The sequence below is a fragment of the Cygnus olor genome, chromosome 5 (assembly GCF_009769625.2).
Source record: "Cygnus olor isolate bCygOlo1 chromosome 5, bCygOlo1.pri.v2, whole genome shotgun sequence".
Taxonomy (NCBI): Eukaryota; Metazoa; Chordata; class Aves; order Anseriformes; family Anatidae; genus Cygnus; species Cygnus olor.
The window spans coordinates 7,638,755-7,652,574 of record NC_049173.1 but is presented as its reverse complement, the minus strand read 5'-3'; the positions used below and the strand labels follow the sequence as shown (position 1 = coordinate 7,652,574).

Here is a 13,820-nt window from a genome sequence, read left to right as displayed (position 1 = left end):
TTGCACGGTCAGTGATCAGAAAGGGACACAGTGCTCTCTTCATGCACTACCCCAAGCTGCTACCTCAGTAATGTGAACTGCCACGTTAGCCGGATGAGGAGCACAGGCAAACAACAATTCTGCATATTGCTTCACCAAAATTTTCACTTTTCACTTTAGATTTTTACTGGAAGTTGATAAGGGTACAAATGCATATCAAAATCAACAAGGAATATAATATGAAAGACACGCTCAACTTGCAAACTAATAATAATTATATCTCCTCGTATATAGCAACTTATGCAAGTGAAGTCACACCACGGTATTCAGTTGCCTGCTTGATTGCATCAGGGAGGGGAAGCACACTCCTATTTCTCAGTGCTACCTGTTGTCACGAGTAGCCTTAGAACAAGTAACAGACATAAGAGAGAAAACAACGAAACCCACCTCTGGATAAGAAGTCTTCTGAGCCAGTGGCTGATTTTCATGTGATATTTCAACCAAGTGGTTCTTTAAGAATTGTTTCCGCTTTTCAATTTCTTGCTCGCATTCTTCTGTTTTCTTTAAAGCTTCCTGTGACATTATAATCATCATAAATAATTTTGAATTTACTTGGATGTAAACAAACTAGTCAGTAATGCAACTAACTTGCATCAAATAGAACTCAATCCTCTTTACAATCTGTAGTTACATGTAAAAAGAAACTGTGTTTTTCCTCCTAACTTTGCAGAACTCCATCCTCACAAAGTTTATTCACTTGCTAGAGACAAACAAACTCTGCTCTATTCATAAGCAGTACGGTGGGGAATTCTGCCTCGGAGCATACCTTTGCTTACTCTAGAGTAGGACTGAATCTAAAACGCAAAGTGGAACATATTTAATCACATTCACTACAATTTAGAAAAGGTTGAAAATAAGAAGAAATTACATGTTCGGTCCTTGTTCTCTGTTTCATATCGAGTTAGAAAGCCTACCTGTTTTTCACTGGTGCTCAAGTCTTTATTGCCAGCTAGTTCTGCACTGACCAAAATTGAACTGTGCTGTACGCCAGGCAGAAACTGCAGCTCAGAAGATAAGCCAACCACAGTTTCTAAAAATTTGAATACTTCCTATAAAATGATAAGTATTTCCACTATGTGTGAGCTTCCTCTTCTTACATTACTTACAGAAAGCCTACTATGTGTTATAAACAGCCAAATTTACTTTTATTCATTTGACAGTGACAGAAAAATCTCACCAATCCCCATGCTTCATTGTTCATGCAGAAATCAGCAATCTCCCCATACACCTTGCTAATGTTTGTCAGCCACAGCCTGACACAATCACTCAGGTAACTAAGAAACTATACATATAAGAATATTTTGTGAATACATTTCATTCACGAAACATTTGGTGGTTCTGTTTTCCAACCTCTGGGCTGCGAATCAAAGAATATATATGGAGTATTCCTCAGGTACAAAAGGTGAAGAAGAAAATGCAATTACCAACAGGCTTAAACTTACAGCCTGGGAGGCTGATAACCTTGTCTGCAAAGCGTTCACAGACTTGACCTTTCAGAGCAAAGTGTCTCTCTGGCTATGAACAACAACAACAATCCCTCCCAATAAAACACATACTACTAAGATTCTGCATGATTTTATTTTTTTTAACTTACAGGTTTCAAAAGGAAGAAAGAAGTATTTTCCCTGCTTTAAAAAATGCCAAATTGAAGAGGAAGATATTTAATTGTAGACTAAAAAAAGTAGGTCTTCTCCTGCTCAATTTTGACAAGAAACTAACAGTCCTTCCAAAAGAGAGATTCCCTTACCCATTCCTACACTCTCACATTCACGTGACTGTTCAATAACAAGTAAAATGTGTAATATCTCAAATTTCCTTGACTAACTAAAAAATACTAATACTCTATATACAGACTCCTATTTCCTCTCTCAAAAAATGCAAAAAAAAACCTTACATATCCTTTTTCTTAATTTAACATAAATCGTACCATATTTGTGGGACTGAATGTCTACATAGAAGTGATGCCTCTCTCTTGAGTTACTTCATGCTTAAGTTTTGCTCTTTACTTTTCCTATTGAGTAGAAAACCTAACCATGGAAAAGAACCAGCTGCCAGTAGCATGAGGGCAGGCACTAAAAAAAAACACAGTAAAACTTCAAATACGCAAATACTGCCACTCCCTTGCACAGAAAACTGATAAAGCTGCTGTGACTTCCAGGTACTCTTCCTGATGTGCAGTGTGCTCCAGGTGATCCTGCTTGGCAGGGGTTTGGACTAGATGATCTTCAGAGGTCCCTTCCAACCTCGGCCAGTCTGTGATTCTGATGGTGTTATTTAGGTAGTGATAGGTGTGGTACTTGACTGGCCAATAAAAAAATGAAGGCAACATTCAACACACGTATAAGCCACCTAAAATCCCACTCCAAAGCATTTGCAGACCCTGTTACAGGTTTTGTTTCCGTTATACTTTTACAGGTGTTACACTACAACTTAATTACACAGAAGTTACTAGTGCAAGATCCTGTTGCATCATCGATAGCAAATATGTGCAAACACATCCAAACGCTAAAATGTCAAACTGATCCTCAGGAAAAAAAAAAAAAAAAAAGAGATCTGCATGGGTAGCTTGTCTCCACTTTGGTTTCTTCTCGGAATACTTAGTACCTTTATAATGGAGCATTAAAAAATGCCATCCTTTAATAGGCTTATCCTTTGTTACGTCTTAGGTGGTGATAGACTTTTATTGTAGTACTGCTGCCTTCGACTCACTCAATAGGACTGGAAAGTCTTTTTTGCACAGTTTGATATCCCTGCTGCCAAGAATTGTAATTTTTCCAATCTGTTTTCTCACAAAGAAATTTCACTCAGCTACAGATTGTTGGATATGTGTAAGATAAAGGCAAATGCTGAGCAAAAATGATTACAGCTATTCCAAAAAGGCGAAAAATACAAACCTTGGCCTAATGCTCTATATAAATGACTTAAGAGTCTCATGATAATACTTTGTAATTGCAAAGCACCCTGATTCCAACAGCTTAAAAGTGTTTTGAAATTCTTGAATATTTAATCTGGTAACTCCTTCTCAGAAACGTGTGTATTTAACTACATCTATTTTTCAGACATAAGTAGTTATGGACTAAAAACCCAAAATGTTTAATACAGATCCATGGAGTCATTACTTTTATTCAACTCCAGGTGTGCATGTCTGTAGCATGCATGCAAGCATGTAGCACGCCTGCGTTTTCCTCCTCGTTCTCATAGAATAGAAATAGAAATAGAATAGCTTGATTGGAAGGGACCTTCAAAGATCATCTCTAGTCCAATAGCCTGACCTCTTCAGGGCTATCCAAAAGTTAAAGCATGTTACTGAGGTCATTATCCAAACATCTCTCGAACACTGACAGGCATGGGGCATCAACAACTGCTCTAGGAAGCCTGTTGTGGTGTTTGAGCACTCTCACGATAAAGAAGCTTTTCCTAATGTCCTGTCTAAACCTGCCTCGGTGCAGCTTTGTGCAGTTCCCTCACATTAGGTCTTCGGTTACCAGGGAGAAGACACCCGCACCCCCTTCTCCACTTCCCCACTCATTACAACCCTCTGAGCTCTGCCGTTCAGCCAGTTCATCACCCAGTGTACCGTGAACCTGCTGATCTCACAGTTGGACAGTTTGTGAGGAACAGTATTGAAGTCCTTACTAAAATCCAGAAAGGTTACATCCACTTCCTTCCCTTCAGCCACTAAGCAGGTGATCTTACTGTAGGAGATCAAATTATTGAGACAGGACTTTCCCTTCATGAACATGTTGACTCTGCCTGATAATACTTTTGCTCTTTGAATGCCTTAATTTCACAAACAAAGACAGAGATGGAGATTCACATTTTAGCTCCCACTTTTCTCTGCCTGGCCTCCAAAATGCTTAGTAAGAAGTTATGTGCTCTAAAGCAGTCTGCTTTAGGTTTGGAAAACCTAAAACTTGCAAAAGACCTGAACATGATGTGAGCACCTGCAAGTAACACTGGATTTCAATCATCAGTAGTGCAAGACTGAGTTGTAAGACTTGTAAGACAGCAATGCCTTCATTTTTCTACAATATTGTAAAACAAATAGTATCAGTTGTGACTGAAATAGTCTTGAAATTCATTTGAGTTTTGTAACTAGTGTGGCTTGTTGTAGCAACAAATTACACAGGGAAGAAACAAACACAACAGAACAAAAAAAAAAAAGCCCCAAACCATTACATAGAAGATACAGTAGGTGCATTATATGCCTGTAAAGATAAGATTATCTAGTGATCAAAATGATTATAAAGTAAAGGTGTTTCAGATGCAGCTTCAAAATAAATAAATAAATAAATGGAAATAAAATAAGTGGATGCAAATCAATTACCTCCAGCAGCTCATTTTTTTCCTTAGTAATTTTTTCTAATTTTTTCAATTCTCTCAAAAGTTGCCTTGCTTTTCGGAAGACTGAGAAAGGTTGTATTTTCACCCCTGGTAGCTGAAGTGCTTCTTCATAGGACTGTATATGAACTATGGTCTTCTGCATAGGACCAACGTGGTCAAGTATAACCTATTAGGATACAGGATAGATGATGGCTGTTATAGTTGGAAAAATCAACACTGAAAATTTACACTTTTGTCATGATGTGCAAGAGTTTTCTTTGGTGATTTTCCCATATAAGAACAAAGAATATTTTAAACCTAGAACAAATAAGTAAGTGAAAATACATGGTGAGACTGTCAAAAGCAAGAAGAAGATATAATTTACGTTTACAATTCTGCTTTGTTTACATATACATACACAAAGCTTGCTCAGTGACAAAAAAGGGTCACATTCAGAGTAGTTACTATTTTACTAACTGCATCATTTCAAATTAATGAATCTTTGGCAGTGAAGACAGTTTTAAAAATCGCCCAATCCTTCTGCTGTCACTCTAGGCAACTCAGGTTTTCCTTTTTGGCACTGCAAACCAGTCATGAAATGTCATATAATAAAACTAACTATTTTCCAAAGGTCCTATAAAATGTCTTATCACAGCTGAGAAGCACTGCTGAGATGATGACGAACAGGAATGGAAGCCAGGAGAAACCTCTGAAGCCAGCTTTCCTGTCAGCTTCTCATATCACTACACTGAATGGATGTATAGTTTAGAATCAACTTTATCAGTTTTGGATGATCAGAAACGTGCCTAAGTTGATACCACAATACATGTTTTATGGAAGACTCGGTGATCAACTTAGCAAAGACAGAATGGTAACTCCAACTCATAACTTCCTGGTTATCCTGAAGACATACCTAGGCCTTACTAATACTTTTGTTAAATTTCCTCTTGAAGAGATTTCATTTAAATAGCTACAATTGGAACATAGATGCTTATCCTCTCATTCATAAGCATCTGCATCAGGAATTTTTTATTATTTGCATACTATCCAGACTTCAATTTAAAATAAGGCAGTGGGTGAACATCATTTTACAGAAGAAATATTACTTTAGTTTTTCCATATAATGTAGTCATTACAAAACTGTTCGAAGAATAATAAAGTTTTGAGTGGTTTGATAACATTTTTATCTCTCCCCTGATGCTCAACCCATGCTTTTTTTTTGCATTTCAGTCAGCTAACAATATGGACTGCAGCTGATATAAAAGAACAGATACCATAACGCTTTGCTTTATTTTACTCAAACAGAGAAAGAAAAACCATCTGGCCAAGATATCTTTGCAACGAAGTCTCTGCATGCGTGACATGGATTTGTGGTGAGTCACTCCAGCCTACGTTTCTAGAAGCATCTGCTGCATTTTGCCTCAATTTTTGGAAAATAGGGCCTGATCTTCAGACCTTCAGATTACTTACTGTTTGACTGTAAGTGGAATTATGAGCAGTGAGTGTCTTTCTGAAAATCAGATCATAAATTTTCCAAAAATGGAAGTACTTAAATATGGCAAATATGTCTGAAATTGTATGATTTAGTTACATACTTGAGCTGTCTATTGGCATGTTCTTAACAGTGCTTTTGTTTCAAATATTTTATGTCAGACCAGGACTGTGCTTCTTGAAGGGATATCCCAACAGTCTTACCTTAGAGTTTACACTCCACACCTGTCTCGGAGCATGTAGATTCAATTCCTTTCAGCTGATACTAAAGCAGAAGACACTCTCCAGAAGAGAGAACACCCCCAGCCACTAATGGATGTCTAGTCTACAGGACTAGACTGAGGGCTAGTCCAAAGTAAGCCCCCAAGACACATACAGCACAGACATCAGGTCCTCTGAACTGTTTTTCCTACCAATCTGCTCCTTTTGGATTTCACTACTTGCTACTGTAGTCATGCAGCTGAAATCATGACTGAAATAATACTTTCACCCTTTGACCTGAGAATTAGAATATGTGTAACACTAACATGTCAAAATCATACATTAAAAACTTACTCATTGTAGTATGCAGTCACAAAACAGTCTTATGCTTGTGAAAGCTAGTAATTTATGGATAAATATATAGGGGGAAAAAAGCTTTTATGGGAGTTTTCACTGACCTGTCCGTGTTTAAGTTGGTCTTTAGGAGAAAATTCCAACAGATCTTCTGATGACAGGATTGTCTTCATTTTCACAATATCCTTCTCAAACACTTTTACATGAGATTCAATGGCACCCAGTTCCTAGATTTGGGGAACAAAGAACATTTGTAGATAGCATAGTTTAGAAACTCCCTTCAAAAAACAAACTCAGCTTGAATTTCTGCCTTTAACTCTGAACTTAAAAAGAAGAATGAAAAACAGATGCAGCATATGCAGGTCATGTTCAATTGGGTGCTGCTGATTGAAAGGCTAATTATTATAAATTACACGCGATCGTAACTTCTAAATAATTATCTGTGGTCACCTAGTCAGTTTTAAAAACGGAGTATGGAATTGAAATACCCTTGAAAAGTCACATTATAAATTACCAGTAGTGACAACGGTGGTATTTACCAGTGTAAGAAACTAGTCTAATTATACTTTCTATAGGAAGAGACTTACGTCAGATGGGAAAGGGAACCACATACAGTACAGCTCCTAGTTAACTCTCATGGAGACAAAGTCACAAAATAAATTACACTGGAAGGGACCTTGGAAGGTCTCTGGTGCCCCGCAGAGCAGGTCGCATGGGGCCTGATCCTGTTGAGATTTGGGTATTTCCTGAGATGGGGATTTCACCCCAACTTGGGACCCCTGATCTAACGTTTGACAAAAAAAATCTTCTTAATATGTGGATATACATTTCCCTTCTTATAATTTGGATCTGTTACTGCCCATCTCTTCTCTGTACACCTCTAAGAAGAGTCTGGCTCCATCTTGTTTATAGTCTTCCATTACGTAGCAGCAGAGAGTGGTAACATTTCCCTCAGACCCATATCTTATCCAGCCTGGACTGACCCAGCTCTCCCAGACTTTCCTCCTATGCCCTGTGCTACAGCCCCTCAACCACCCTTGTGCCTCTTCCTGGATTTGCTCCAGTATGTCTACGTCTTTCTTGCTCTAGAAAACCCAGACTGGGCACAGTACCCAGATGTGACCTCACAGGTGCCAAAAAGAAGGGCAGGATCATACTCTTGGACTTCCTGGCCACACTTGCTCAGGTAGCTCTGGATGGTGTTGGCCTTCTTGCTGCAAGGCCATAGTACTGCATCATGGTCAACTTGTTGTCCACCAGGACCCCCAGCCTTTTTGGGAAGGCTGCTTTCCAGCTGGTTGGCCTCCAGCTTATATTGGTATCTGGCACAGTGCATTTGCCTCTGTTAAACTTTGTGATGTTTCAGTCAGGCCATTTCTCCAGCCTGTCCAGGTGCCACTGAATTGGAGTCCTGCGCTCCAGCAAGATAAGCTTTTTTAATCTGTTGGTCAACAAGCCCTGCATTTCTTTTTCTAAAAAGAGGGTTCATCAATACTCTTGAACTTTATAGCTTCATTAGATACCAAACAGCTTCTGCAGGTTTGTTTCCAAACAATTCATTTACTCATTGGCAACCCTACTAAAATCCACACACCTTTTTTCTATGCAGACAATATAAGCTGTATTTCATAACATATGGTGAAGCTAAATACACTTAGAGATCACTCAAACTTACATCAGCCACATGCTGGATCTGTGGAAGAATCTCTGCTATCTCATGTTGTAAAGTTGCTACTTGATCATCTGCTTCATTTAGCTGTTGAATTACACTGTCTGTTTCAAAAACTGGTGTTAGCTCCTCCAGCTCCAAGTAAACATTGTGCAGAAGATTTTGCTTTTGCTCTGAATCTTCCAAAGCCATCTACAGAAAAAATAAGACATTAGTTTGCCTCCATCATGGGTGAACATCAAAGTTTTGCAGAGGTTTGGACCTGAAGGAATCAGGTTTAATTTCCTGTACATCACTGACCATTGCATACGTTCCCAAAAGCTTAGTTCAGATTAAAACAAAGGACTCTTAAGGGAACTAATCTGTTGCATCCTGCAGGCAGAAAAACAAGAGGCTGCCACCATGATTTTAAGGGAATCAATTACACAAAATGAGTCTACATGAGCATGACAAGAGTTGTGAAGAGAAAGGTTTCAAACTTGGCGAGAGATCCTAACCCCAAAATAGAAAAGTATGAGATTGTGGAGAAGATTCCTCCCCAGCTCTTGTGCAGTGGCCAGGCTGACCCCAAGTAAATGAATAAGACGTGTCAGACAGACACATGTAAAGGGTTTTCTGCACACCAGCCAGCAGATGAAAAAAAATGCTGCACAAAATATCTGGCCAATTGTACATGATGGAAAGATTCTTCCCATCTCCTGCAGCTAACTGGATAATTTTCTGGATTAATTACAGCACATGTCTTCATGCAGAATTAGTGAGTGTTGCAAGCCATACTTGTGATCCATTCACCTCTGTAGCATGTGAAGGAAAGGACTGAATATAAGTCTGAACTCTAATATAACCCTTGGGTGCATTTCCAGATCCATAAGCTTCCCAGCCTAGAACACATAAAATGTTCCAAACCACAAATGCAAGAGGCAATTGTCAGGAAAATGTTTGATTTTGTTAATCACAATCTCCCCATTGTGGCTATGTGATCTGTAACATATCAGTCCAAAACAGTCAGCTACTTCTTGTAACACAGGAAAGGAATTCTTCAGACCATCAACTTTCTCTGTTGGCCTAAGTCAAGAAGTGGACAGAAAAACTATTTCATGTATGAAATTGCCAGAAACTCTTGGCATTTGCCTGACTCTGACCTTCCCTGTAACATTATGAATGTTTCATTCTTGAAACTATCAGTCAGAATTACCTTCAAGATACAGTAAGAACTGCCTTCCAAATCACAATTCACTCCAAAGTTTCCGTTAAACACACAGACATCAAATCACCGCTTTATCTGCTTTAGATCACACACACAACACAAAACAGAAAGAACGGTATATATTCAAGCAGTAAAAACTTATTATAGCCACGCAGCAGGGTACCAGAAGATAGTCACACATTTTTGGAAGACAGTTGTACTACAGTTCAGCACCTTCGCAAGTCCAACACCAAAAACTACCTATCTGTATTTCATGCATATAAACCATAACTATTTTTCACTTAAATGATTTATTGAAAATAGGTAAGTTATTTATGTCAGTAAGACTCAAGAATGCAAAATCATGCCTTTAGAGAACATCTAGTTCTAACAAGACTATATATGGGCATTAACACTTACCTGAAGGTCATCACTGTATTTGTGTAGGCTTTTTGCAGAGTCATTTTGAGCATCTTCTCTTAGCAAGCAGTTGGTGTTCTCTATCCAAACCTTCATATTCTTCAAGAGTTCATCATATTCTTCCATCTTGCTGGCAGCCTAGAAAATTACAGGATTTTATAAAAGAGAACAAATACATTTCTATTCACTGTATAGCATAAATTCATATATGGGCAAGATTAAAAGAAAACTGGGTGCATTTTATCAAGGTCAGTTGGATTAGCACAGTGAAATAGGGAAGTACTTGTAATTTCCCTGAAACAGTTTCATTATTTCAGGCTCTTTCTTCTAAACAAAAGTAATTTTGGTGTTTATGAGCTTACATTTCATGTGGGCATTGTTGTGATTTATGTGGCAATATTAAATGGGTAGCACATTAGCAGAGCTATAGCAAAAATCACATCACTGATCCAGGGGCATGTACTTCCAATGTTAACTCCTGTCAACTCTGGTGCAGAGCTGGTCCTTTGGGATGGTAGCTGGAGGCAATTGTCAGTCCAGAATTTCTTAGCTACAAAAAGCCAACGCAGCTACAATAGGCTTTTGGCTCTTCATTAACTTGAGAACCTTTGATGATGTTTTGTACAAAGCCTTTATTATTGATTTCTTTCTTAACAGGAAATGATTTTTTTCACATTTGGGTAACTGTTACATTTGCCTCTACCTTGTTTAAAATGGCAGTTCTCCGCTCGGCAAGTTGTGAGACCTGTTGGTACTGTTGAAGGGGGGTCACTAAGATATCCATCAACTCCTGTGCGTGGCAGGAATCCTGCTCTACTATATCATGCACTTCTGCATCCAGTTCATTGAGTTTATAATGCCAAAGGTCCAGCATATCCCAGATTTGCTGCATGTGAAAAGAGGAGAAATGAAATATAAGGTCAGACGCAAAGATAATAGCAGAATTATTTGTACTTTATGTGGGTCATTTGGAATTGCAAAGATTTCCGAACTGATACAACAAGAACAGAACACTCTGCATCTACCAGTGTGATTCATAGCTGAAAAAAAAATTTAAAAAAAACAATTATTTTCCTCTGAGAAAGAATAGGTAAATATTCATCAGGTAAATGCTTGCTTGTACTTTTTCTTTTACAGACAAAGAATGAATGGAGGGCCACTTTACATTCCTGCTAAACCAGGCTCTGTAGAAACAACCAAAAATCTTCTAACACTCACAAAAAATTTTGGCAAAATTACCTTCTGAACTTCTTTGGCTTTCGCAATGTTTTCGCTCTTCTGTTGTAACATCTTTTCAATTGCTTGAAGGCCATTGTTAATAGTCTCTGCTTTTCTTTTCAGCACATACTCAGGAGAGCTCTGCAAGATTTCAAAGCTAACCTGTCACAGTAAAGAGAAAACGACAGTGGAGATTACAAAGATCTGCTTGTTTCTGTGCACCCCTTCACCAAAAATATTAGAATTCTTTTTATGTTTCTCTTGATGAATCGCTTCAAAACACAGGAATATGATTACATTTCCTGTGAGAAGCATTAATGTGACCAGGTTCAATGTTCACATCTTGTTCAATAATTTCCCCTTACGTGATAATAATTACCCTTACTACTGGTCAAAAAAGGCAATCCATGAATTAAAAAAACAATAAGGCATTGCAACTCCCTGGGTATTTTGCTTCGGCTACCCCTTTTCTAATCTGTAATAGATGCTAATCATTGCTGCATTGTGGAAAGGGTCACATTCTTGTAAGAACCCTAAAATGGCACCATTATCCTTCAACTATTTTTTCCATGTAAGAAATATGGAAATGCATCAGTATATAGTGAATTCCTAAATATAAATTTAGGAAATTTATAATAAACATAAAGAGCTTCAAGCCCCATAAAGCATGTGGAACTTAATTTTATTCTTCAGAACTCCTCAAAAATGAAAAAATCAAAATACTGAAGGGCCTGATTTCCTATGTAAGGAGAAAAACTCTCAAGTACGCTGAAGTTGAGTAATAGCCTAAGCAGAGAACACAGTGAGGTACCAGGTTACCATGAACAAAATAAACTGCAGGGAGAAAGTCCTTGCTTGCCCAAGGTGACAGCTTTTCTTACTGAACCCTGTTTGCCATTAGGGTCAGCCAACTACCAGTGAATTGTTAAATCATGGTAAATTGTTTGTGTGCTGCAGCCCTAGTATTTATGGGACTCAATTACACATGCACATTGCACAGCTTTATGCTGTGTTGATACAAAAGATTTCTGTTTTACGAGTTATTCTGGTTTGCAACTACATACACCAAAATACTTCATCCTTTTGTGGGGAGAGGAATGAAGAACATTATGTATTTAATAAATGTTTTTTTTTTTTTTTTAATTTCTTTATTTGTTAGTTTTATTCACGGTATTTATTTACAAATTCTGATGGGCACTGTCAGAACAACATAATAATACCCATGCTAAGGTACTTTATTGATAAAATTACATTAACTAAAATAAGTTTATAGCAAAAAGAACTATAGTCCTCCTCTCAAATACTCCTGATTATAAAAAAAAAAAGTTTTCTTTAGGCATTTAAAAAAAAATCCAAGACAGTTTGTATTGTTTTCCACTACTCAAATATGAAAAGTTTCCAGGATCAGTTCTTTCACTCCAGCATGTAGTATATGCATTGGGATAATCTTTTATCTCAGAAATTGAATAAATACTGTTTTACTCCCCTTCTCCTTCTCTCTCCTAACCAGTTGTTGGTTCTGGAAAGAACGGTTCTATTTTGAAATAGAAACTATAAAGTTAACCTAATTAAAACTAATAAGCAGTAATGAATGTCTCTAAATATTTAATGCAACGTCAAATGAATAATTTGATAGACAGTAACAAGTAACTAGATTGAAAAATTGTTTTATTAAACTTTCAAGTTGTATCAAATTAACTGATATTTAGCCTTTAAAATTACCATTAAACATTATTATTTCTGCAGGAAGGTAACTGAAAGGTTTTTTTTTCTTTTTAAAAATAACACAAAAGAAAAAATAAAAATGAAATTAATTATATCAGGCTAAAATTTCACTCCAAACTTACAGGATTACTCTATTTTCCTTTCATTTTGTTTTCAGTTAACTGTTTGTACTCCCTGTATACAAAAAACATTGCAAAATGCCAAGGCAATGTTATTTAGTTACCTAAATTCTCTGCCTGCTTTTAAAGGCATGCAACTATGTCCCAAGGAGTGATACCACACCATGATGCCCTACCATGTGTGAAAGTTAAACAAAAAGAAAAATTGTTTTCAAAGGTTTCATTTGACTCAGTTTTAAAATCTCTCAGTTAAGCTAAGCTAACTTCCCAATCAACTTTGACTACTAGTTCAGTTTAAGAATCAGAATGGATAGAAGAGAGCAACCATATCATACCCAAGACCATATTGCTAGCGATTCTGCCATGCCTTGTTTGAACAACAGCAAAAAAAAAATAATAAATAAAAAATATATATATAATATATATATATACACATATATTCACAGTGCTTACTTCAGATTATTCTAAAAGAGGACAGTTAACAAGACGATTTTTTTTCTCCTGCGTAGCCTTTCACCAAGAGGAAGAACACAAATGAAAAATAACTGTGTTTCAAGTTTAAGTTCATAGTTATAACATTCATCAAATCTTGCACCAAATCTTTACTTCATTACAAAGAAGTATATACGAAAATCACATCAACAGTTACCTTGTCTTCTAGGTCTTGTAATGTTTTCTTGCAGTCCTCCAACTGTGCTTCAATTTCTGCAGGAACTATTGCATACATTTCAGAATATTTGATCCGGAGTTTTTCCATGATATCCTTAAGAGTTTGACTCTCTTTACCAATCACACTCCGGACTTCCTACAAAATTAAGAGAATTTCAGCATTTTACCCGGTTTTTACTGAGTACATGTACATGCATGTATAGATTTATATGTGTATATATATATTTACATCCATACATGTTGTGGTTTGTATTTCCTACCATGACTATGATTTGGAAAAGTTGTTTTTGTGATATAAAACCTACTTTGACTACCTCTGCAAGCAGATTAGTCTTGAATAATACTCGTTCATTTAATCAAATGTTGCTTTTCACTCTGTAAGAATTAATTAAACTTGATACTACTC

At 37.1% G+C, this 13,820-nt stretch overlaps 1 protein-coding gene across 1 annotated transcript in view; it reads right to left on the bottom strand.

Annotated features, from left to right (window-relative positions):
• Positions 1–13,820, bottom strand: part of SYNE2 (spectrin repeat containing nuclear envelope protein 2) — a 189,253-nt gene that overhangs the window by 84,515 nt on the left and 90,918 nt on the right. The window contains 8 exon segments of the mRNA XM_040557776.1: positions 427–552; positions 4,367–4,549; positions 6,513–6,635; positions 8,084–8,269; positions 9,684–9,821; positions 10,387–10,569; positions 10,923–11,063; positions 13,395–13,550. Coding sequence (XP_040413710.1) covers positions 427–552; positions 4,367–4,549; positions 6,513–6,635; positions 8,084–8,269; positions 9,684–9,821; positions 10,387–10,569; positions 10,923–11,063; positions 13,395–13,550 — 1,236 coding nt within the window.